The sequence below is a fragment of the Xyrauchen texanus genome, chromosome 23 (assembly GCF_025860055.1).
Source record: "Xyrauchen texanus isolate HMW12.3.18 chromosome 23, RBS_HiC_50CHRs, whole genome shotgun sequence".
Taxonomy (NCBI): Eukaryota; Metazoa; Chordata; class Actinopteri; order Cypriniformes; family Catostomidae; genus Xyrauchen; species Xyrauchen texanus.
Window position 1 is genome coordinate 12,093,494 of NC_068298.1, and position 27,965 is coordinate 12,121,458.

General features: G+C 41.3%; 1 protein-coding gene across 1 annotated transcript in view; it reads right to left on the reverse strand.

Annotated features, from left to right (window-relative positions):
- The window catches only part of LOC127617094 (5-hydroxytryptamine receptor 4-like), a 172,476-nt gene that overhangs the window by 45,616 nt on the left and 98,895 nt on the right, over positions 1-27,965 (reverse strand). The window contains exons 5-6 of the mRNA XM_052088978.1: positions 11,468-11,621; positions 7,141-7,703 (exon numbers count right to left, since the gene is read on the reverse strand). Coding sequence (XP_051944938.1) covers positions 7,141-7,703; positions 11,468-11,621 — 717 coding nt within the window. The remainder of the gene's footprint in view (positions 1-7,140; positions 7,704-11,467; positions 11,622-27,965) is intronic.

The following is a 27,965-nucleotide window of genomic DNA, read 5'->3' on the forward strand; positions in this document are numbered from 1 at the left end:
ATTAAATTTTTTAACCGAATTAATTATATGATGTCCCGATTAACTAATCGAGATTATTCGCATATACAAATATTTGCTGAGAAAGCCCCTCATATATAATAATTCAATATGTAATAATTAAATAATTATACATAGTTATCTTTAAATATTAAAAAATTATATTTATCTTTAATGCCTATCCATTTAAATCATATCATACCATGGGTCTGCTAAATGCTTAATTCTGATTGGTTCACGCACATTCTAAGGTGTGCAATTATTTTTCAAGGAAACACACGGCTAAGAATTAGTTCCAGGTCTTGACGGCATAACGGCTCCATATCACTTCACCCCATTATTTCATCCCCCCATGACCCCTTTAAGTGGAACAAAAATTATGTGCCCCTTTAATTTAAGCCTACGATTTTTTTTTTTTTTATAATAATAAGTTTAAGGAAGTTATGAGCTCAAAACTTGGCATTTCAAGTAATATTTAATTAAGACAATTACTGTAGATTTTTCCAGTGATGACAACATTAGGGTTTAAATTGTAACTAAAGTCTTATTCATATGTGAGAGTACATCACTTTAACATAGTTGTCAAAATAACTATTTATTTCTTGAGGGATAAAATGTTTTAAGCAGAACAAAAATATGTGCACCTTTAATTTTGGTATCGAGTCTGAGAATACAGAATTAAACTGTCAAGGAGAAAAATAAGCAGTAAATTGCGACATGAATGTTATGACATGCAAATGACAGTGACATGCCAGTCAGTAATTGCTGTCCCTCTAAGACCCACACTGTTGACATTGCAGTGTGTCTTATTCCCATGAATCATTTCATTGGAGTGGTCATGGAGAGACCTGAAGCAGACAGGAATTTGGACAATGACAAAACATATTATTCTGACCATGTCAAACTATGTGTCACAGATAAAGGAAATAGCAAATTACTTTTTGGTCATTGATGTTGAGTAAGAATCACACAAAGAAATGTCTGGGTTATATTTCACAGAAAAACTAAACTAAAGGAAAAAAAAAACATTAATTATATTTTGCACAAAGTGGCATTCTTTTCATGATATTAAAGCACATTTTCCTCCCAAAAAAATTTAATCTACTTCCCATACTGTAATGCAGTAATTTAAATTATTTTCTTTTGACACAACAAACGCTAAAATAGTTGTTGTTCTGTGCTTGAATTGCTCATTTTGCATTGCTTCTTATGGAGACCGGAACCAGAAAACCAGTCCAGCAGCAATCATCATGACCCCGGCCAGCAAATGGTCTGGAAAACTGTAGATACTTGCAATTGTACAAATTAATTTTTTTAAACATGAGAATAGGTTTCATTTTCCTTATGCAAATTGTTTAATTTTCTTTATGCAAAAGGAATCTCTAATGGTTTTCATTTGTGTTTATTATCATGTTTTTCACCATTGTTTATTATTACATTCTGACCACTTTGTCTCAGAATCATTGTCTATTTTATCTGGGGAATCAACTTCCATTTTACTGGTCATCTTTAAAATGCAAAAACAAAATGATACATTAACAAATGCATTATGACTCCCTCTCCATGCCAAAGTGTACCGTGAGATGGGCAAAGACAGACTAAATGTCTAAATGGAGGTAATCCATTGGTGTTTCCATGGAAACAAAATCCACAGATCTCTTTTGAGAAAGTAATTTAAAAGAATTTTCATCATCATATGGTTGGGATGAGAAGAAACAGTAAAACAATATTCACTGTGTGCTTATTACAATGAGTACAATAAACTGTCAGGAATACGAGGAAGACGCAAAACCCAATCAGCTTCAAGTTAAACTTGCGTCTCTACAGATCTGGACCATATGCTTTTGGTGACAGAAGCACACAGAGCATACCTCAGGTTTTAATCCCACTTCTACATTTCATTATTTGCAGGACTGACTATGCTTCAAAACTTTTAGAAAATGAAATAGAAAAAGTGTGCAACAAACTGAAAGCACTAGCAGTGAAGACAGAGATGAGAGGCACTGATCTGAGGATTTGTGGACATGAGGTGCTGACATCAGAATATTTTTATTCGGCCTCTTTGAAAGTTTGTCTCCTCTTCCCAGCAGGCCCACCACTAAATGTCAAGCCAACCAACAAGCCATGCATAAAAGCACTATTATAAAAACAATGGTAAACTCCAGCAAAAAAAAAAACAAAAAAAAAAAACATTCATTTTTTATTGATAGTTTGCTTATGCTGTCCTAAGTGTCTTGAATTGTGGCTTAGAATGGCTTAAGTGTTGCATAACAACATTTCACAATAAAAGATCTAGAGAGAGGACCAGTGAAAGCATATGATAAAATATACTGTAATTGTGAGCATCTTTAAAATGCATAAACGTGAGCATCACAAGAATTTGAGAACTTTTCACCAGAATGTTTGTGTAAAAAACATAATTTCTACAACCGGAAAGGAAAGTTAAAATCTTCAGAGCACAATAAGCATTTGGTGAGAAATTCCCTTCAATCACAAGACAAATTCCAATATTAATATTTTAAAGGCAAAAAAAAAAGCATGTTGTTGTACAATGTAAGTGTACAAATATGTGCACACACTGCAAATATGAATGCCCTTCAAAAATGTTACATCATATTAATGTCTTTTATATACAGTATACCTCATTCACTTGTGCTCAGCATATTGTACATCTGTCCTCCATGTCTTGTTGCATTAATAACAACAGACAAAGGCATGTATTCTAGATTTCCCTTGAGGGTTCATGAGTTCAAATAAACCAGCTGGCTTAAATCTTTAATCTTCACAGTATCAAAAATAACATTCTATGCTGTGGTTAAAGCCTGAGGGAGATTCCCTCAGTAGACCCCTCACAGTGAAGAGCATCTCTCTCTCTCCTCTACAAATCTCCTCCATCATAGCACTTCAACTGCAATGACCAACAATCACAACCATGTAGTGTAAGGTTAAGCCATCTGGGAATCGTTGTTCTGTTAATGCTGGCACTGTATCCTAAATTACCAAATGAGCATTTAAAGTGATTACATCATAACAGATCAAACTCTTCTTGATCTTTTGAGATATACACTATTATTCTTAAACACCAGAATAACTAAGAACTAAGAGTAAAATGTAGGAAATTCCACAAAACCCAACACTGAACCCAACATAAGAGATGTTTAAAACAAAGTCCAGGGACTTTCAGTCCATCCTTCACAGTTTCAGCAGCACATTTCAGCACAGATTCTTGCATTACCTTGTCACAATATATTGCAGGCTTTCCAAAACACCATGACCATAGGAGACTTGACTCGCAACTGATTTCAATACAGGTGACGCGAGATGAACGGCACAGTTCTCTAATAAACATAAATACACATAGCACACACACATTTCTGGGTAAACGAGTAATTGTCCCGGGGAAGATACATACAATCCTACCATAGAATTGAATGAAAATAAGATATCATATGAGAGAGGACAATTAAACTGCCTACCTTGTGAAATTGCCTTTGGTTCGGGAGCATGCCTACGACGACTTAAAATGCTGCCTCTTGAGGCTCACTAGGTTTAGGTAGGATCTGACCCCATTTTTGTCAGTTTTAACACCAAAATCTTGCCATACAGAAAACCTCTGATCACGTAAAACATTCCACCTTCTCAATCAATGTTTTTCTGAGAATAGTTTGGAAATGCATAAAACCATGGGTTTAATTAGGTGTGCACTGATCGATTTGCCACTGATCTAAATCAGCAGATTTTTGTCTTAAATCCATGATCAGCGATTGGCCGATCGTGCCTAGATTCACAGCCAATCTTTTTTGCTGTAGGCATATACTGCTACTCTAATGAATGAGAGCTTGCTCAGAACTTGAAGCATACAGTGTGGCCACTGGAGTGTGAGTTGGTGGCAATTATAAACATTCAAAAATGTTGACATTCAGACATGCTGTAATTCGTATTAATTTGCCGGTTTGTTTTAAAACGTGTAAGAATAACATGTGTATGAAAATTAAGTTCCCCGTCCGTCGCTCACTTCGATGTTGTGTCGAAGAAGTGACACTAGGGGTCTATCTTGAGTGCCGAATATACCTCTGATCTATGAAAAAAGGCCAATGAGAAGTTGGTGGACAGAATTTGCATGTCCCGCCCCGGACATACGGGTATAAAGGTGGGGAAATGCATCTGGTCTCCTTCTTCCCACGGGATTGAGGACAACGCGGCTGGTGATCGAGGCGATCTGGGGGTGGCAGCGGGCTCGGTTTTGCCGGGTACGTCCCCGCGAACCTCCCGCCCCCCGGCACGCTCGTTGACTTCCGTCCGGGCTCGAGGCAACAGTGGCTCGCCTTACAGCCAGCTTGCCTATCCTTTAGAGACCGCTGAGTTGGATGGAGAGCAGTCCGGCATCTGACGCGGATGACTCGTCTGGGCTGCCGCTTTCGGGCCAGCACGCCCAGGCTGAGGCTGACACACAGATGTCCGACATGCTTGCCCGGGCCGCCGCCAGCGTGGGGCTGGACTGGAACCCTCCATCCTCCCCATGATTATTGGTTCCTGGAGTCTGCGCGCCACTCACAGTCACGCCCCACCCCCCGGTCACTTTTTTCCCAGAGGTGCATGATGAGCTGACGACTGCATGGAGCGCACCCCTCTCTGCTCGTCACAAAGCCCCTCACTCATCCGCTCTCACTACCCTCGATGGCCCGCCCCGCTGCAAAGCCCTGCCGGGTACGTCAAAAATAATCGTCCACGCTTTTCAGCAGTACACGGCGAACGTGCCAAGTCCCTGCGCACAGAAATCGCGACCCTTTTGCTCAAAGACGCAACCTGTCCCTCCAACCAAGATGAAGAAGGGTCTCTACAGCCCTTACTTCATCATACCCAAGAAAGGCGGTGGCTTACGACCGATCTTGGAATTGCGAGTTTTCAACCGGGCCTTACACAAACTCCCGTTCAAAATGCTCACGCAGAAACATATTTTAACTTGCGTCCGGCATCTAGATTGGTTCGCAGCGGTAGACCCGAAGGACGCGTACTTCCACGTCTCAATATTGGCTCGTCATCGACCCTTTCTATGGTTCGTGTTCGATGGCCAGGCTTCGACGGCCAGGCTCCCCTTTGGCATGTCTCTGTCTCCTCGCGTCTTTACTAAGGTCGCAGAGGCAGCCCTTGCCCCACTACCTCGACGACTGGCTCATCCTGGCCCACTCCCGAGAGTTACTATGCGCCCACAGGGACCAGGTGCTCAGGCATCTTAGCTGTTTAGGGCTTCAGGTCAACCGGGAAAAGAGCAAGCTCGCCCCGGTTCAGAGCATCTCTTTTCTCGGCATGGAGTTACACTCAGTCTCAACGTCCTGCCCGCTCTTGTGTCAGCAGTACACGTACACGGCTCAGCGCATGGCGTGATTTAAATTGGACCCCTAGTAACCTAGACGGGGAATGTCTAGGTTACGGATGTAACCTCAGTTCCCTGATGGAGGGAACGAGACGTTGTGTCCTCCCGGCCACGTCGCTGAGCCGAGCCACTGTTGTGGCCGGACCATTTCCGGCTCCTCAGAAAAATACTGAATGAAACAGATGCATTTCCCCGCCTTTATACCCATATGTCCGGGGGTGGGACATGCAAATGCTGTCCGCCAACTTCTCATTGGCCTTTTTTCATAGATCAAAGTTATATTCGGCGCTCGAGAGAGACCCCTAGTGTCGCTTCTTTGACACAACGTCTCGTTCATCCGTAACCTAGATGCTTCCCATTTTCTAGAGTAAATATGGAAGTAATTCTGACTTGCTTCACTGTGAGCAAGGAGAGACTGCAAACAGGCATAAAAACAAATTAAACAACAAATAAACATGCAAATAAAAATCTAAGTATACGTTATGTAAGGTGAGTAGTGACAATCAGGCGATGTGTGGAGTGATAGAGACTTTTTGAATGATCCTGAGCGCTATTAGCTTCTCCCCCTTCAAAATAAGCGACCTCCATGTCAATCAAACAAGCACGCTCTCCAGGTGCTCTCAATATCTCATCAGTCACTCATCTCAGCACTATTCCCAATTGAATTGAGGATGCCAATTTAAATCAGACTGATGCTGGCTGCAATGGCAGTAATAACAGATATAACTGTTTAACCTTAAATAACAGCACTTCATGCATTTGCTTAATCATTATTGATTTGTATTGCAACAAAACTTCAATGGTGGTAAACAAATCACAAATAGTAATGATTCCTCACAGGAGCAGTTTTGGAGCAAGCAATAGACAACTTTGTTATTTTTTAACATATCTCTGCTGTGTGTGATGCCCTCATGGTTTTTACTGGTTGCCAGTATGTCACAATGACCATTGATATTGACAACAGAACTATTCATAATTGTTTTCAATACAAACAAATGTTAGCAATTCACAATTAAGTTTACTGTGTGGGGCATAAACATAACTGCAGAATATGCAAAAGTGTGGATAAGGGCACTTTAAAAAGAAAACAAATCGGTATTGGTATCGGCCGATCTTTGTGTTAAAAAATCTGTGATCGTATCGGCCTCAAATGTCCTGATCGGTGCACCAATAGTTTTAATAGTTCAAGCAGAATCACAGTGAAACAGAAATGGCCAAATTTGAGGTTTATGCTCACATAATATACTGTATAACAGTCCTAGTTGCAATATACAGGTTGTGTGCTCTTTTCTGAGTAAATGTTGTTAGGTCATGGAGGTGAAATATCTAGAAAGGTCACATGAGAAGCCAAGGAAGAAAATTGCACATTGACCATAAGGTATGTAAACGTAATGCTGAGCATAACTAAAAAAAAAGAGCATATGTTCACTTTAGAAATTTCCATGGCTTTTCCATGACTTAAGATTTTAAAAGTTTTCCAGGCTTGGAAATCAAAATGTTTAAATTCCCTGACATTTCCAGGTTTTCAATGACTGTGCAAATCCTGATATTCTCATAACTGTAATTCTTTAATTCCTGTATTTGCAACTTTATATCTCACATTTGTGACAAGAGAGGACCTTCAATTAGAGTGATGTCCCCGGGGCCTCACAGGACCATAATATGTAATTATACTATATGTAGCGATGCACAATTCAATAGAATCAATCAGAACCACAAAAGAGAAAAGAGAAGAACTAGGAAAATGTTTTAATTTTTGGATCACTTACTTCAGGACGTGTGTAGAGCCATTAATCTGTGTAGCCACGCAGGGCGTTCCAGGCCCTAGGATGGAAGGTCGACGGTAACGTTTATGTCCACAACAGAGAATGATGAGGAAGGCACGACGGAAGGACTTGTTGAGGAAGGCGTAGAGGATGGGGTTGAGCATGGAGTTAATGTATCCCAGCCAAAGGCACGCTGCCCACAGCTGCTCAGGAACACTGTAGTCTATGAAAGGATCCACCACATTTGTGATAAAGAAAGGTGCCCAGCAGAGGCAAAAGCAGCCCATAATGATGCACAGAGTCTTGGCTGCCTTGGTTTCAATGCGCATACGGTGGTTGCGTTGGTGGTCTGCGCTGTCCGAGGCTGCATTCCCCGCTCCTCCAGCCCGCTGCAGCATGTTGATCTGCCGGGCGTGTTCTCGTGCCGTAACGTAGATGCGCTGGTAGGCCAGCACCATCAGGATGAGAGGTAAGTAGAAGGCCACAACTGAGCAAGTCAGCGCGTATGGCTTGTTCACCATGAAGACACACACAGTTGAGTTGCCGGAGACCTTCCGATTCTCTATCTGTGGAGAGGGGGATGTGTGTACATTCAGCATATGGAAACATAGAAGAATGTGATATTCTTTTGCATGATTTCTAGCGCTTCTCCCTTTGCGTAAGTTCATTCAAATCTATTCTATATTTCTCTGACCTAAGGGAAGAGTCAATATGAGGAGACCTTTTAAGAGCAGAGCTGGCACTCAATACTTAATTTGGTCAAACACACATATGGACAGACTTCACTCATAAGGCATTAATTTATGTCTTGCTCAAAAACACAATATATAGAAACAACCTCAGTCCTTTATCTGTTATTGTTTCCCCTTTGTCTTAATAAAACCTACTTGAAAAATTATTAGCCTTTGAAAGATTATCCTTCATTAAAATGTTTTTGATATCATGAGAAATAATAAATTAATAATAATAATCTGGTAAGCAAGTGTAAACTTTTGTCAGGTAGTGTATGTTTCCTGTCTTTGCCTTTAAGCCCATTCAAACTGTCGGATAGTTTTTAACAATTATTTGAACAGGGAAAAATATTAATATATGAAACAGCTGAAAATGTTATCACATTTAATTACATTAATTGATTCACACACTAAATGACTGTGGATCACTCCGGGTGTCAAGTTGGGGTCACAAACTCATGTGGAACGCACGCCCCCTTCTATGAGACAGATGGCAGATGTAAACAAATGTGGATGTGCAGGTGCCGAGTCTCTATGTGCGAGTCTCAAATGAAATGGGCCGGGCGCATTTGGGTGCAGTCATGGGTGGAAAGACAAAGACTGAAACATGAGTTGAAGGTGAGTGGCATTAAATGTTTAGTTCCACATTAAGCACTTCTTGCCATCTCCATTTATTCATGGTCCAGTGCCGTGGCAACGCGTGGTTGTTTCAAGTGGCTGCTCACCGTTTGACTTCATATTTAAGTGGTGGAGTATCATACACTAGGAGATTTCCTCTAAAGTCGTCTCTAAAATATATATATTTTTATATCCTCTGACTAAATAGAATAATTTCACTATCTGTCCTATTTGATTACATTTTTTTGATTCCAGAGTTAATGAATCATCTCTGTCTCAGATCAGCACATCCCAATTTTGCACTTGCTCAAAACATTAATCTTACGACTCCTTTACAAAAACCTTTAAGTATGTCTATGATAAAGCTGTTACAGTAGACAAAAAAAACAAAAAACATAACTTGTATCCAACTTAGGATGCCTACACACCACAGTTTATTCTTTATCTGAGAATGGTTTATTTCCATTGGTTTCAAAAGCAATGTTGTGTCGTAAGGGCATAGAGAAAAAACAAACAACATTTTTGCAACCTAAAGTGGAGGAAAATACCAATTTTGCAGAACCAGGGGGTCAGGAATTGAATAGTTAGCATTGCCCAATTTAAACTGTATCATATGGTGCAAAAAAGTATGTTTCCTGATTGATGGCCATTGGTAAATAACCATTTATTCTGGCCTTTTTTTTTCAAATAGTAGGCCTATACAGTATACAGTTAATTGCAAGTAAACTGTATGCTAGTTCTACCAGTTACAGATTGTTTTTTGGAGGGCTCTAAAAAGTGTGAAAAGGACTTCTATTTTTCCATATCTGCTACCAATATCAGAGTGTGATCAGAGTGGCTATGAGCAAACTTAAAACGTGTACTTTGGGGGGGTTAGCAAAGCATCATAGAGATGAAGAGGAATGTTAATAGACAGCTCTCTCCAGGTATATTAGGCCACCTTGGCTGCAACACACTCTGACGCAGGCATCAGTTGACTACTGAGAATTTTAGCGAGGTGGCTTGAGGAGTGCTTTTAGAAAGCTAATTTGCTGTATTCAGCTTGATTTCAAACTGACCTAGCTCTTTCCACACCCACAAAATGCATCTTATGCATTTCTATCTGTCAAACGCTCCATCTGAAATTTCTCTAGTGTTCAGCTAAAACATTTACAATTCACTGATTCTTCAGATAAGGGACAAACGTTTTTAAAATCTGTGTTTTTTAGTGTTAACAAATTACCAATATTGTTTTAAAATACATATGATATGTTAAAAAACTCACCCTTACATTATCAATGCCTTAATCTAAGCATTAGTGTTTTAAAATGCAGAAGTGAAATGAAAATGCTCATTTCTGAGGCAACCACTTAATTTCAGAGGCCGCTTCAATGACTCTGTAATGTCATGTGTCAGCTTGAGTTCATGGCTAGACTTAAACTGCGGCCCTCCGTCTCTTATGTGAGCTCCCATGCAAATTCATGTTGGAATAAGTGCATATATGTGGGTGAGTCTGTAATACAAGCATTAAAATGTTTTGTTTTTCAAAAGATGTGTTTGAGTAAAACTTTGTGGATATCATAAAATAGCAGAGTCTGAGTAATAGAGAGAAAAATAAGTATTTAGTAAGTATTTAATAAGTATTAAGTCATGATTTGAGTGAAAATGAATAAAACCGTTTTTGTAGAGCCTCTAGTGTTAATTTCTCTTGGAAATTTCATGGAATTGTACCTGGAGACATGTATAACAAGTTTTGCAAAAATGAATATAGAGTCACGTTTTCATTATGACACCAGGTTGATACATGCATCAACCATCAGCCAGTGAAGAGAGACAAGGATTGGTTTAACATACGCTCTCTTTGGTTCATTAAAGACCAGACATACTGCTGCATTCTGGATCATTTTCATGGGTCTAATTGCACATGCAGGGAGGCCTGCAATGATGTTGAAGCAGATACTTAAACATAGTTTGTTTAAAATATAAAAAATATCAAACTTATCAGACAATATGTCCTACTGTTGCATCCACCATGAGCAGGAAATGGGAAAGGGGTCCTCAGAGTTATAGCTGACCATGACATTGTCTGATTTATTCAGGATTGTAAAGAAATGTACGCAAATTGAGGACACAAATTTGATAGGCAGGTTTTCATGGAAAATATTATTTAAAGTTATCTTACAGATCCCTGCCTTTCATTTGAAATTTATATTCATGAATTTGCAAACACTTTGTTTGGCAGTTTAACATTGTGCTTCCAAGTATAGAGCATGCATTTAAAAACATTTTATGAAAGTATTAAAACATATGAGTAATAAATGGCTGAGTATACACATTTCCTTTAGATTGAATGTTTTCAGGAATTGTATTATTTCAAATTTCTTGATTTTTCTAACATAAAGGTGACATTTCTATGTAAGACATGTTTAGTCCCTTATCTCAAGAAACTTTTTTATTTGAATTACATGTGCATGCCAAAACCGGAAACACTTTCCAGACATTCAAATATAATTTCCTTCTCTCCACCATCACTTTAATTATGGAGCATCAGTCTTCACCCTGGGCCATTTTTGTTTGTTTACTAGAAAGTAATGGATTAAGTTCCAAAACTCTGGCATTTAATTTTCTACTCAATCATCCCACCCATCAAAAAGGGTCTTTATGAGAGCCCCTTCATAAATCCCTGTTAATGGATGCATACTTGCCTTTTTCAAACTGCATAATATATATTATACATAAAAATATATTAAATGCTTCAAAAAGATTTGGCTTTTATTTTGTGCAAACACATGCATATCAAGTTTGCTGGGATTGCTAATAATCCCTCCCTGCACTTTATATAGTACATTTTAAAAATCCATGCTTTCTCATGTTTTTGCTCTGATTGTAAACAAGGTGTCAGAGAATCAAAGAAACATAATTATTAAAAGAACCAAAGTCAGATTTAATTCAGAAGCCTTATCAGCACAAACAATCTGTAACATCTAATAGAAATGACTCACCAAATCATTTATTCCAATACTGTTCCAGCCTTGCATTATGGGTAAGAAGGAAATAACGGTTGGAATTATCCAACATCCTCCGATCATTACAGCCACTCTTAGCGGTGTCATCTTATTCCTGTAGACCAGTGGCTGGCAACAAATGGCATAGTACCTATTTGAAAAGGGGAGCAACAGTTATGGGATACATAATCTTTATTTGTACATCAACACAGTAAAAGCTGCTCATGTGTCCTCCTAAATAATTGTACATAACCATGCTAAACACATTACTGACTTTTTTCTTTTATGATTTTTTTTTGGGGGACTATAACTTTAATATAGTGTGCATGTGATGGACAACAAGGCACCTCGAAATTCCTGAAGGAAGATGAACTGGCTTGATAATATAAATAATAGATAAAAAAAAACTTAACCAAAAGACAAACACACACACACACACACACACACACACACACACACACACACACACACACACACACACACACACACACACACACACAGGTGTCAGACAGCTGTCCGTAAATCTCTCTCTCTGTCGCACTGCCATCTTCGGTAGCCTGATTAGACCACATTCCTCCCTCGTTCTCTAAGGCCGGGGAACCCCCGACATGAAGTACATCCCTCCCCCTCTTTCCCTGGGGAGGGGCGTGCCTTCCACCCCATCTGCCGGGAGGTCATCCCCGTCTACCTGGATGAGGGAGGGGACATGGGGAGGGAAACAAAAAAAAAAGTGTGGCACCTACACACCGTAACGGCGATCATGCCAAATTAAGAGAGGGAAAGGCCAACACAGAGTGGCAGTGGGAGAGAGAGAGGAGAGAGTGAGAGAAAAAAACTTTCTGGTTCTGATACGCCATAGCTTGGTCCTCGGCCACTCCTCCACCCTCTAATGGATGACAGCCACACCTCCCCAGCAGATCAGAGGCAGTCCTCCGGCCCCTGGCAGACGGAATGCCCTGCTGCGTTTTTGGTGGACGGTAGGGGTCTCCCCCGCCCCTGTCAGTGGTAACCACACCAGGCGGTTGGTTGGGAGCCCCTCCTCCCCTCAAGGTCGGCGGCCATTCCTCTGTTTCCAGGCGGCCGGGCTCCTCCGGTGGATGGCCACGGCTGCTGCTTTGAGGTGGATGGTAGCGGCGAGAACTCCACTATGGCACATCCCTCCTCCTTCCTGGATTACGGCACCAGTGTAAAGGGGTTAATGGAAAGGAGGAGGTAAGAACCGGCTTGATAATATAAATAATAGTTTCTTTTAAAACTTAACCAAAAGATAAACACACACACACACACACACTCAGAAGTGTCGTACAGCTGTCCGTAAATCTCTCTCTCTGACATACTGCCCTCTTCGGTCAGCCCTTATACCTCTTGAGGGCCCTCCGCCCTGCCACACTGACAAAATGTCAACCGATCAAGCATCTACAATATACAGGAATAAGAGATTCTGTCAACTTGCTAGACCTTCTTAACCTGCCTGATTTGTCGGTCTAGATAACTTGACGTCATCTGCTTAAACGGCACCTCTAATATTAACCATCAATATTCTGAGGGACCTAAGATTCCTAAGAACACATAGCAACATTGGTTTGCTTTTTTTTTTTTTCACATTTTCTGTGCTATTTGGGAGGAAATTCTGCAGAATTCAGTGAAATGGATTTCAAATTGGTAAAACATGTTAAACTGACATTAAGGTCTTATTACAACAGTCTCATTATTAGTTGAAAACATAACCAAATAAGATGAAATATTTAATAAATTATCACACTGTGGAGATGTGTAGAACTCTGTGGAGCTTTCTGCTGGGTTCTGCAGGCACAGATTTGGTGTTGTGACTGCCAATAACACTATCAAATTGATGTAAACTGATATTTATCAATATTTACAACTGTGCTTTAATGCCTTAGACAATGTACATAATTAAAAAATTCATCCACAAAGCTTTATTACCATTTATTTCATGCTATACATCACAAAGCGTTAAAAAAGCATTGTTTTTAATTTCAGAATTGAAAAGGCAATAACTCAACTCTGTATAAAACCATAAATAGCTTTATGATAAATAGAAAATTAAAGCATAGAGCACTCTTAATGAGTGACTGAATGGCAGGCACTTATCTAACCAAGAGTGCTGTAAATTTGAGAGAGAAATAATAAAGCTGATTCTAAGGTGAAAAGTAGGCCTTGGCCTGTAGTAGTAACAGTGAGTTTATATGAAAAAAGTAAAACTGCACAATACGACACTGAGAGAAACTATTGCATAACACTTCATAAAGTTCTTAATTCATATTTCAATAACAAACATCAGATGCTTGCATTAAGAATGTAAATAGAGCTAATCTGACTATGCTCCATCGATATATGAATCTGTATATGACTCAAAGATTCACAACAGGGTTTCTGCAGGTTTCACAAAGTCAAATTTAAGACTTTTTAAGACCTTTTTAAGACCATTATGAATGAAATTTAAGACCTATATCACGACATTAAAAAAAACGTACAAAGGAAACGCAGAGTCTCAAAATTACTTGCAAAGAAAATGAATTTATTCAAACTGAACATAGTACTGAAGACAGCATTTTTGAACTACAGAAAAAAAACAGAAACATATTGACGTGAGTTTGCGGATGCGTGAGTGTGCACTACATTGATCTCAGCTCTTCTCTCTTGGCCAGAATCTCCTCCTCAATATTCTTGAGCTCAGCTGATTTTTCCTTGCTGGCCCTCCTAACATAACTTTATATATTTAGGCTATTTAACTGTAACGTTAGCCTGTTGACTTATGTTTGACTGAATCTTTTAACTTGCTTTATTTCTTGACTTATATAGCTTCTTATACCTTTTAGGCTACTTATACTTTAATAATGGCTATTATTGATCAATAAAACTGAAATTTAACAAAAAGAGACAGGGTTGTGTCATTTTATTTCATATAGCCTATGTAAGACTATTTTAATATATAACCTATATATAATATATCACCAACACGTCATGTATTTTTTCATGTATGGGAAGAATTTCATATATCAATTTCCATAATAACATAATTAAAATTGCATTTCGAATCGCTGTGAATACGGTAAGACAGTGGAAGCTCAGGTAAACCTCAATCACAATTTATCTTAACCAAAAACTGTTTTAGTATTAATAAAATTAATAGAAAGGTTGGTAGCTAAGAGTAAAAAAAGATATAAATTTTTTCATTCAAAGGATTGTGTCATGTTACAGCTATTATAAGCAGCACACGCATTAGCCAAATGACCGGTGTTTGCTCTCCTGATCACAACAGAAGTGACGTAGATAGTGACGTGTGCAAAACTGTCCCAATTCTGCTTTTCACAGCTTCGGGCCCTTGCGCACTTACTCTGCTAAGTGCACTTTCAACAAGTGTCCACTTCGAGGAAGACCTTAGGGCGTAGTGTGGATATTGGGCCAGGGCCTTCCTGTTTTCGGTCGAAGTCCACAGTAGTCGATTGTCGAGTTCAACGCGCGCGATCATTGGTAACTAAGCAATTCAAGAGAACGCGCCCCATTTAAGTCAACAGGGTGCACGTTTTAAAAAGAGGATAGATAACACGGTGTAGGCAACACCAATTTTTGTCGTTGTTCTCTGTACTGACAGCACTCCAAATTTACAAAAAAATGAGCTCAATGTTAAAATTGACCGGAGTTCTCCTTTAATACAACAGAAAATACCACTCTAATCACCCTTTTGCTAATGAAAAAAAAAAAAATCTATAAACAAAGTCGTAACAGCTCAAATAATTTTAGCTAAAATTTATTTCTTTGCTAAAATAAAACATTTACTTACTTTCACATGTTTCATTAAGTCCTCGGCAGTTGCATGACCTATGAACTGGGATCCCAGGTATCTTGACTGCACCTGCCCGCCCTCCCAAAAACGTAAGTGCAGGTCCAGCTGTTTCGTTTTGGTGGTGCGATTCAGACTTTCATCGAACATCAGCATGAACGGTCCCGTGATTTTGGAAATTAGTTCTCTTTTTATAAAATCCGCTATTCCAAAGCGCGTAATGTAGGACGTTTTATCTTTCCCGCATCTGAAGGATTTAGCTATATCAGAGTCCGGAAACATTGTTTGAAACAATTCCCCGATTTCCTCATTCGCACTGTAGGACTGGTGTCTTGTCACCGTGTGGAGAACCCAGAGCAACTCCGCTTTTAGTGTTGGCTCTGATCCAAAAGCAACACGGAGGTCGATTGCAGGAGTTGCGGAGCTACTGTGTGGGCCTAGCCTAGGCAGTGTAGTGCTGGAGCCGCCAGATACTTGCAAGAACTGGCTGATGGCTGTCGTTTGCTGGAGATCCTTCACAGCAGTTAGATGTTTTTCACTTTTTGAATGAGACTCCAGCGCCCGTACACCCAACGTTCCCAATTTAATAGCTTTCTTGCATAAGAACCAGTAGGCTTCAAATGCGTTATTTGCAACTGGCTTTAACCAAGCACGAAATTCAGATTTTTCATGCCAAGTATCGCTAAACTTGCACTTCCCCATAGCTGAATAAAATCCGTTTTATGTCTTTCTGTGGTATCCGAGAGACTCGCGCCAATAACACGAAAGCTCAAAGCTGATTGGCTGTTGCATGTTGGTCTATTTTGTAGTCGTAATACAGCGAATTATATTTGGACTAGCGAAATAAGAAACTACAACACCACGGAATAATAAAAAAAAAAAACATTCCAAAGCGCTGCGGGAGCATTTAAATGAGATTTACATGGACGTAGGAAAATTAAGACCTGTTTAAAATGATTTAAGACCTAGAACACAATACTTCAGCAAATTTAAGACTTTTTAAGGCCTTAAATTGTGATTTTGAAATTTTAGACTTTTTTAGACTTTTTAAGACCCCGCGGAAACCCTGCACAAAGACATGTCTCTTTGAAAGTACATTGCTGTAATATATAATCTGTTAATCACACATCCAGTACTACTGTGATGCTAATGATATTAATATTGTTTTTAATGAAATGTATAAAAAAAAAGTGTTTCTATCTAATAGCTCTAAATCTTTAAACCAGTTTCAAACTAATTGTGTTTGATAGAAACAGTGATTGACTTGTTGAGTAAATGTAAGTACTGTGTATGGGCGCTCTAAATGTCTGTACCCCTCACACAACCTTCCACCCTTCGCTTCCCATCAAGTTCTAACCCTCACACTTTGCCATCTATTGTACGTTGACAGATTGGCCAAGGTTTGTGAACATTTTGTGCCTTTCTAGCAAGGATATGTTGTTGGATAGTTCAGGTAAGTCAAAGAGAGAGAGAGAGAGAGAGAGAGAGAGAGGAACGAGGAAAAAGCCACAGTACCAACAATCCTTTAGATCAAATGGGTCCCTTGACCCAGATGTGTCAATGCTTCAGACTCTGTTCCTGTTTATATCATGCCTCTGGCCATAAAAATATGCCATTCCTACCATGTGTTCACCACAGCATGTTTACAGCTGGCAAAAGAGTGCTAAACACTGATGTACGTCAGAGGAAGTGCAATGGGACCTCTGCCCCCCCCCCCCCCCAGGTGAGCGTCTGGCCCTTATTGCACCTGAGTATGAAAAAGATAAAGCTTTGTGCCTGAAACATAAAAAGGCAGCCTTTGCAGGCAGTATATGGCGGTCTCAATGCACATTTGAATTGAGTCTAATGACATGCCTTCACTTAGTCTGTGCATTCATTATTTCTGAAGGCAGCATAGATTTACATGTACATTTCATCATCATCCAAAGTGACTTTCAGATGAGGAACATCACAAGCAATTTATCATACATAAACAAGGCCGGATTTACCACCGGGCCGGTGCCCGGGGGCCTCCGACCTGTAGGCCTCATCCTTTTTTTTTATTGTATTTTTTTTATTTAAAATTAAATTAAATAATGAGTGTGTGTTTGTGTGTATGTGTGTAAACAGTAATTTATTTGCACACAAAAAGTATGATCAGTTTTGTCGCTTGTGTCTGATGATGACAATGAGTAAGGTTACAGCGGAAACTGTTGATAGCTGCAAGACCGGCGGTAGAAGATAGTGTGAAAAAAAGAGAATTGAGGACATCGAAAAAACAAACAACATGGATAAAAAACGGTGGAGCAGTGGAGACACAAAACAGAAAGCTAAAAGGGAGAAGGATAGCAAGAGGATTTAATTAGGAGAAATATTCCAACCGTCTCCACTTTTTTCAAAAATCGGCTCCTGTTCAAGTACCGAAACCGAAGCAGGTGCTTCGGAAGCCGCTGAAGGCAGCAGAGACCCGGCGGTGACGGGTAGGTTAACGTACATTACCAGTTTGACAGCCTCAAAATGTAGGTCTATCTGTTACTTATCCCCTTATTAAAAACCCTGATTATTATAGATGCCCGGATCAGTGCCGAAGCCTTCCGAATCTGCGTGCACCGACCCACCTAAATAAATATTAGCTGCAACAAATGGCTGTTCAGATCACAGAGATGGAACAACAATACCCCGACTCACTTATTGTTATTCTCAATGATTTTACCAGAGCCAATCTCACCCGTGAACTGCAAAAATACAGACAACACATTACATCCCCCACCAGAAATATACTGGAGCTCTGCTACACAACATTAAAAGATGCATATTGCTCTGTCCCTAGAGGAGCTTTGGGTCTCTCTGACCACTGTATGGTTTATCATCTTCCGACCTACAGGCAGTAACTTAAATCAGCTAAACCTGTACTAAAGATTGTAAAAAGATGGACCAATGAAGCAGAGCTGGAACTACAAGCCTTCTTTGACTGCACTGATTGGAGTGTTTTTGAAGCTGCAGACACCAGTCTGGATGAGCTCACAGATACTGTGACATCATATATCAGTTTCTATGAGGATCTGTGCATTCCAACTAGAACTTCTTTAATGTTCAACAATGACAAACCATGGTTTACAGCAAAACTCAGGCAGCTTTCTGGATCCCCTTCAGTTTGCTTATTGAGCAAACAGGTCTGTGAATGATGCAGTCAACATGGGATTGCATCATATCCTGCAACATTTGGACAGACCAGGGACATATGCAAGGATCCTTTTTGTGGACTTCAGTTCGGCTTTCAACACCATCATCCCAGCTATTCTCCGGTCTAAATTAAACCCGCTCTCTTGTCCCACCTCTATCTGTCATTGAATCACAAGCTTTCTGACAGATAGGCAGTAGTTAGTGAGACTGGGGAAATTCACTTCCAGCATCTGTACGATCAGCACTGGTGCCCCCCATGGATGTGTGCTCTCCCCACTACTCTTCTACCTGTACGCAAATGACTGCACCAACAAGGACCCTCTATTAAACTGCTGAAATTTGCAGGTGACACTACTGTCATCTGCCTCATCCAGGATGACGATGATGTTGAACAGCTGGCTGTCTGGTGCAGTCAAAACAACCTGGAGCTGAACAGACTCAAAAGAGTGGAGATGATACTGGACTTCAGGAGGAACACCACAACATTGACCACGCTCACAATTCCGAACAGCACTGTGGCAGCGATGGAGTCATTCAGGTTCCTGGGCTCTACGATCTCACATGACCTAAAGAGGGAGACCCACATCGACTCCATTGTAAAAAATGCAGAGCCAGCAGAGGTTGTACTTCCTTCGCCAGTTGAGGAAGTTCAACCTGCCATAGGTGCTACTGATACAGTTCTACTCAATACTGTCTGGTTTGGTTCAGCTATGAAATCAGACATCAGAAGACTATAAAGGACAGTTTGGATTGCTATTTGGATTATTGGTTGCCCCCTGCCCTCACTTCAAGAACTTTACACTTCCAGATTTAGGAAAAGGGTAAAAATTACTCTGGACCCTACTCACCCAGCCCACTCACTACCTTTTTGAACTTCTGGCCGGTGCTACAGAGCACTGAGCACCAGAACCGTCAAGCACAAGAACAGTTTTTTTCCCTATCCATCTCATGAACAGTTAAAACTGCCCGTTTGAGCAATAATTTTGAGCAATACACAGCTTAGTTTATTTATGTTTATCCAACATATCCTATCTCTTCTGCCATTACATTCCCTTGCACTTTCTGTATATAAAAGATATGTATGTGTACATATGTATGTGTGTATATACACTCACCTAAAAGATTATTAGGAACACCATACTAATACTGTGTTTGACCCCCTTTCGCCTTCAGAACTGCCTTAATTCTACGTGGCATTGATTCAACAAGGTGCTGAAAGCATTCTTTAGAAATGTTGGCCCATATTGATAGGATAGCATCTTGCAGTTGATGGAGATTTGTGGGATGCACATCCAGGGCACGAAGCTCCCGTTCCACCACATCCCAAAGATGCTCTATTGGGTTGAGATCTGGTGACTGTGGGGGCCATTTTATTACAGTGAACTCATTGTCATGTTCAAGAAACCAATTTGAAATGATTCGAGCTTTGTGACATGGTGCATTATCCTGCTGGAAGTAGCCATCAGAGGATGGGTACATGGTGGCCATAAAGGGATGGACATGGTCAGAAACAATGCTCAGGTAGGCCGTGGCATTTAAACGATGCCAAATTGGCACTAAGGGGCCTAAAGTGTGCCAAGAAAACATCCCCCACACCATTACACCACCACCACCAGCCTGCACAGTGGTAACAAGGCATGATGGATCCATGTTCTCATTCTGTTTACGCCAAATTCTGACTCTACCATCTGAATGTCTCAACAGAAATCGAGATTCATCAGACCAGGCAACATTTTTCCAGTCTTCAACTGTCCAATTTTGGTGAGCTCTTGCAAATTGTAGCCTCTTTTTCCTATTTGTAGTGGAGATGAGTGGTACCCGGTGGGGTCTTCTGCTGTTGTAGCCCATCCGCCTCAAGGTTGTGCGTGTTGTGGCTTCACAAATGCTTTGCTGCATACCTCGGTTGTAACGAGTGGTTATTTCAGGCAAAGTTGCTCTTCTATCAGCTTGAATCAGTCGGCCCATCCTCCTCTGACCTCTAGCATCAACAAGGCATTTTCGCCCACAGGACTGCCGCATACTGGATGTATTTCCCTTTTCACACCATTCTTTGTAAACCCTAGAAATGGTTGTGCATGAAAATCCCAGTAACTGAGCAGATTGTGAAATACTCAGACCGACCCGTCTGGCACCAACAACCATGCCACGCTCAAAATTGCTTAAATCACCTTTCTTTCCCATTCTGACATTCAGTTTGGAGTTCAGGACATTTGTCTTGACCAGGACCACACCCCTAAATGCATTGAAGCAACTGCCATGTGATTGGTTGATTAGATAATTGCATTAATGAGAAATTGAACAGGTGTTCCTAATAATCCTTTGTATATATATATATATATATATATATATATATATATATATATATATATATATATATATATATATATATATATATATATACTTTTTGTATTTTGTGTATTTCTATATATATATATATATATATATATATATATATATATATATTCTATTTGCTTTTTATTTTTATTCTATTTATTCTATTTTTTATTATCTCGTTGTTGTATTGTTTGTGCACTGGAAGCTTCTGTCACCAAGACACCTTATGTGTAAGCACATTTGGCAATAAAGCTCACTCGGATTCTGATTCTCTGATTATTTTTCCAATTCAGTGCCACTAATGCCTCAGAAATGACACACTTTTTCTACAAAGAAACATGGTCTTTTAAGTCTTCTCTTCTGTCTAATTGATAACACAACTCTGCTGGGTTCCCCAAATAACATCCTGACACATTTTATTGATTCTTTATATGAGACTGTTTGAACGGGGCTCACATATCCTTATTCTGTAACAAAGTTTGAAGAGGTTAGGCAGCAGTGAGGGCATGTGTTTGTTAGTGGTCAGTAGAAGCCCTGACTGTGCAATACTTACAGTACATGTCTTAAATCATTCTCTGCTAAAGTGTCAAAACACTCTCTTCTGTGACAGGGCATTGGCCTCTTTGTGAATTGGACTTGCGTGCATTGTCTCAAACCTTGGATTGGTCACGCACTCAAACATGGTTCCATGTTTTGTAAACATACACTTTACATATAGTGTCCTTTCTGCTGAGTGTTTAGTTGACTTTTGCTGACTTTGAAGATTGTATATGGCAGCCTTTTCATTTAATTGAGCAGTGCTTATGCTGAATGTAATCAATATGGCCCACAATAAAAGTCCTTTATGTTCTGAGAGTATTCTCATGTCTCTAAACAACTGAACTTCGAGAGTATAAGGCTATGCATCAGCATAATTTTCTCTCATTGCTTCAGCTGAATTTACTCCAGCAAGTGTTATGGGTCTCAACATATGAAAAAATGTATAGGCTAAACATAATAAAAAATATTTTACACAATTACAGCAGTTGCATTTGTCCATGAAAACACAATATGATAATAAAATCATCCTATTGCCTAGATGTCTACAACAATTTGGCCCTTACATTTTTATTTCAGTCTCTGGCTGAACGATTTCCTACTAGGTTGTAAAAATCCATAGATGCATAGTGGTGCATTGATCTGTCAAATAAATTTTGATGCATAGATTATGGAATTTAAGAATCGATTATCGTTACTATATTAATACCCAACTTGACTGTCTCATTTTACACAAGCCTTCTCGCAACAGACATAGAGAACATCATGCAAGATTGAAGGGAAAGAATGCGCACTTTGAAATTTGGAAAGATCATGCAGCGGAGTTCACCCCGCAAACCTACATAAGATAAGATGGATGGATGGATGGAAGTATGGATGGAGGGATGGATGGATAGATGCAGCAGAGTTTGGCTTTCTGTGTCTTTATTCAAAACTGTGCATCAACCTGATCTAAAAGTAAGTTAATTGTTGTTGCCTTCTTTCCAGATTATTATATATTATGCTAATATTGCTTTTGTATCTCCATAAAATGTGTTATTACTCTGAAAGCTGGGTGATCTGTCTCACTCTGTACTGTCTCTCTCTCCCTCTCCCTCACAGCCGACACTGTGCTCACTCTCCCTTGAGTTCTAATTACACGCACATACACATCATCAGCATTCAAATCAAGGACTGCATTTTAACCCCGCTCTTACTCACAATCATTGTCTGTTCTCGTCTATGTTCTACCTAAGACCACAGACTCCCTAGTTTGTCGATAAATACCCATTTATACTTACAGTGTTTAATGTTCTCCTCACCATCTGTTACCATCCCTACTGTTTCTGGATTGTCTCACCTGTTGTTTACATTGTTGACTCAATTCATCTGGTCAGTAAACCCTGCGATTGAGTTCATCGCTCTGCCTTTGAGAGTTTCTCCATGACAGAAGAACAGACCAACCTAATGGACTCAGTGGGGGCTTCCAATTTTCCACTAACAATGATGAGAACAATATTAGAGGAGCTGGTGAAAGAACTTCGTTAAGTCGTATCCCCATCTGGAACTCAGAATGCTAGCTCCGCTTCTCACTCCTTGTCTACATCTCCATCTCCAGTTTCTCTACAAGCCAGTCCCATGGTCAATCCATCTCCTGCGGGTGCGGTGGAGGATTGCAGCGGATTCCTGCTGCAGTGTTCGCTGATGCTCGAGATGCATTCTCAAAGTTTCATTACAAATCGAGCGAAGATCGCCAATGTCATCTCATTACTTACCGGATGTGCATTGCAATGGGAAACACCTTGTAGCAACAAAATGGCCCAATCACTCATTAATCATTAAACGCTTTCCTCGCACACTTTAAGGAGGTTTTTGTTTATCTGCTGATGATTCGTCGGTGAGTGAACAACTTTATCATCCCAAACAAGGTAATAAATCAATCACAGATTATGCCTTGCAGTGCTTCACATGCTTGCAGCCAGGAGTGGCTGGAATGAACCGGCCCTGTTAATGACCTACCAACAGGGGCTAGAATCTTCTCCATGACTGCAGCTGGTGGCACACGATGACTCCATCGACCTCGAAATATCTTGGTTACTGTCGGAACCCTGATGGAATGAATGAGATGTTGTGTCGATGTAGTGACACTAGGGGTCTCTCCTGAGAGCCTCAGTTACCTCTTATCTTTGAGAAAAGGTCAATGAGAATTGTCAAACAGAATTTGCATCCCCCTCCTCCGCTGAATTCAGAGCCAGAGGGCTAGGGAGGAAGGACATCCAGGGTCCATGACTTGACTGGGGGAGTAGAGCGCACGTCTTTGCCTCAGGAGTGGGGAAAGGCGCTATGTGTAAGTGATATACCGAGCCAGCTGTTCTGTATTGCCGAATTCTATGTGTTCGGACCTGACAAAACACGGGATGAGAATGGCTCAACCCGGAGATTGTAAAATCTCATGAAGGTATTGGGTGTTGCCTGCTCTGCAGATGTCTGCTAAAGAGGTACCATTGGCCACTGCCAATGAGGATGCCAAACTCCTTGTAGAGTGTTCTCGAAACCGCAAGCGGGCGGGCACGACCTGGGTCTGGTAGGCAAACGCAATGGCGTCCACGATCCAGTGGACAAACCTCTGTTTGGAGACAGCGTTCCCTTTCTGCTGTCCACCAAAGCAGATAAAGAGCTGCTCAAAGTGTCTAAAGCTCTATGTGCGATCCAAATAGGTGCGAAAAGCATGCACTGGACACAGCAATGCTAAGGCTGTGTCTTCCTCCTCCCGGGGCAGTGCTTGCAGGTTCACTACCTGATCCCTGAAAGGGGTCATAGGAACCTTGGCCATGTAGCCCGGTCGGGGTCTCAAGATGATGTGAGAATCTGCTGGACCGAACTCCAGGCAAGTGTCGCTGACAGAGAATGCTTTCAGGTCCCCAACCCTCTTGATGGAAGTGAGCGCAATCAGGAGGGCCGTCTTAAAGTAGAGGGCCTTTAGTTCTAGGGTTCAGCCTCTGGGCACCTCTAAGGAACCTGATGATTAGGTTGTGCTTCCCTAACAACTTACAGTCCACTGCATCATGGTTAGCCGCTCCTGCAGGAATGAGAGCCCTCACCTGACCATGCACCTCTGTGGGTCATCAGATTGGGAAGAACACCAATTTTCGAATAAGCGCCACCTTTGGGCATAAAGCTGCCTGTTAGAGGGAGCTCTGGCTTGAGTGATCATGTCTACAAAGGCTGGTGGTAGACCGCTTAGATATTCCACATCCCATCCAAGGGCCAGACTTGGAGGTTCCAGAGGTCTAGCCATGGATGCCAGAGAGTGCCAAGTCCCTGAGAAAGAAGGTCCTTCCTCAGGGAAATCTGCCAGGGAGGTTCTATCACGAGGAGCATATCCGAGAACCAAGTCCGAGTGGGCCAGTAAGGGTCCACAAGAGTGACTTGTTCCTCGTCCTTCCTGATCTTGCACAGGACCTTGCAAGTAGGCTCACTGGGTGAAATGCGTACTTGTGCAGCCCCGGGCCAGCTGTGTGCCGGCACAACTGTGCTTAGGGGAGCTTCCGTCAGAGAGTACCAGAGTGGGCAGTGGGTGGATTCATGGGAGGCAAACAGATCTACCTGTGCTCTGCCAAATCAACCCCAAATCAGATGGACAACCTGAGGGTGGAGTCTCTACTCTCCGCTGAGTGTTACCTGCCATGACAGAGTGTCTGCTGTGGCATTGAGGTGGCCCAGGACATGAATGATGCACAGTGACCTCAGCCACTGCTGAAGCGGTCTCATATGCATGAACCTGAGTGGTGCGACTGCCGCTGAGGATGCCTTATGCCCCAGGAGCCTCTGAAATTTTTTCAGTGGAACCGCTATGTCTGAACATACTCAGGCAGTTCAGCACCATCTGAACATGCTCACTTGTGAGGCACGCTGTCATTGAGACCGAGTCTAACTCGAGAAAAGAGATGCTATGAACCAGGTAGAGCTCGCTCATTTCCCAGTTGACCCGAAGCCCTAAATTGCTGAGGTGCCTGAGTACCAGATCCCTGTGTGCACAGAGCAACTGTAGAGAGTGTGCTAGGATTAGCCAGTTGTTGAAGTAGATGAGTATGTGAATACACACTTCCCTTAACGGGGCAAGAGCTGCCTCTGCGACTTTCATGAAGACGCAAGGAGAGAGTCCAAAGGGGAGGACCTTGTACTGATACACCTGCCTGTTGAAAGCAAACCGTAGAAAGGGTCTGTGACGGGTTAATATTGAGACGTGAATGTATGCGTCCTTCAGGTCTACCACCACAAATCAATCTTTATGCTGGACGCATGTCAGAATATGATGTTTAAAAATGTGTTTCTGCGTCAGCATCTTGAATGGGAGTCTGTGTAAGGCCCAGTTCAGAACTCGCAGGTCCAAGATTATCTGAAACCCACCACCTGTCTTGGGAACGATGAAGTAGGGGCTGTAGAACCCATTCTCCATCTTGCGCAGAAGGGTTGCGATTTCCGCATGCAGGGTGGAGGCGTTTTCGCCCTGCACCGAGGATGCCGCTGAAGTGGGGCGGGCGCCTGGCAAACTGAATCATGTAGCCGAGACGGATGGTCTTGGCCAGCCACCACGACGGGCTGGAAAGTGTAAGCCCAACGTCCAAGCTCCAGGCAAGGGGCACTAAGAGGATCATGTGAGATGTACCTGGAGGTGCGGCCTCGTGGTGGGGGGGAGCAGGAAACATCACGTCGGGGAGCATCGCTTCGTCCCGAGGTTGTTGTGCTGAGGAGAAGCTCAAAGCACTTACCTACCTCCGCTACCTCGGCCTGGGGCGGGTAGGCGACTGAGGAGGAGGTTCTGTAGAGATGACCTCTAGACTCGCCATCACCTGCCAGCCTGAGGTGCGAGTGTGGTGCAGTTGGGCACATGAAGGCGGAAGGTCCGCGTTCATGGGGGCCCGACAGCAAGTGCTGATTGCCATGAGTATGGCGGTTGTGAGTACCAGCTAAGTAACCCAGGGAGTGAGGAAACTGCAGCCCTCTCCCTCCTGGGGGTATCAGTAAGTTTAACCTCTGGTTATCATCCACAGTCTAATGGGCAGTCAGAGCGGAAGATTCAAGAGATTGGCCACTTTCTGTGGACCTACTGCCACAACCACCAGGACAGCAGGAACCGTTTCCTACCATGGGCAGAGTATGCACAGAACTCTCTCCATCAACCAGCCACTGGACTCCATTCCAGTGGATGTAATTGCCACGGATCAACCGGGCTCTCTCTGTCCCTCTCCCTCACTGCTGACACTGCGCTCACTCTCCCCTGAGTTCAAAGTACATGCACCTGAACATCAACATTATAATCAAGGGATGCATTTAAACCCCGCTCTCACTCACAATAATTGTCTGTTCTCATCTACAGTATATTCTTCCTGTGACCACAGACTCCCTAGTTTTTCGATACTTTCCCGTTTATACTTACTGTGTTTAGTGTTCTCCTCTTCAGAGTTTGGTTTTGTGTATTCCCACATTATCTCCCGTGTTTGGACTCTACTGTGTTTGTTTACGTTCCCTGCAAAGATCCATGGACTGTTGTGAGTTTACCTATCATCTATACATTGCTACATAACCCTGTCTGGATCATTCTCACCATCAGTTACCATCTCTACTGTTTCTGGATTGTCTCACCTGTTTCACTTCATCTGTTCAATAAACCCTGATATAATCTCGCTGCCTTTGTGAGTTTATCTGTGACATGTACAGCATCAGTCCAGTACTGTGATGTAGGAATGAAAATATTCTCTTTAACATGCCAAAAGTGTGCATGACTACACCTGCATCTGGATATTCACAGGTTATAACACTCTTCTCCAACATTTTAGCATTATTTTATAAATTATCACTATCATGACTAAAATTAAATGTATAACAAATGTTTTTTAATTAAATTGAGTTCACTGTCTGCTTTCCACAGGTGGTAATAGTGTGATGTTAATTGAACTGGGCAAATAGAAAAGAGATTGGTGAATGAAGTTTAATCTATAATGAGCCTACCTTAAATAGAATGGAGGTATTTTGGCGCAGTGAGAAATTATAATTTAAAATAAAGACTTAGTTTAAATACTAATAGACATGGAGCTATTTCAATGCTAATTATGCCATCTTAAATTAGATTCCTGGTGGTTAGTAAATACTACAGGTTTTTGTGCTGAAATACCATGCAAAAATTGTTTAGTGAATTTGACCCACAGAGCTAGATTTCCCTCACCAGTGAAGGTAAACCGAGCAAGGGTCAGTAGAATTGGAGCAAAGTCATTCCAAAATGCTTTGAGTGGGGAGTACAAATTCATGTCACTTCACACCACTCACATTCTCTGCCAACCACAACCCAGTAGAATACGGATGTCATCAAGGAGGTTCTGTGCACTTGCTTACCTGGATTAAAAAAACATTAGTATCATAATTACTGTCCATATGATCGATGCAACAGGGGATAGCACTCATTCTCTGAACACAGAGTGCATTTCAGGATATCTAAATCATTATCTATATGGTGTTGAAATTATGTGATATGTGATCAGCATCATAAAATCAAATATGTGCTTATAATTCCTAACATGTAGAAGAATATTGACATTTTTGCACAGTTCCCAAAGCATGTAATGTATAAAATATCAGTCATGAAAATACATTTCTTTGAAAGTTGGCCCCGTGGGGACA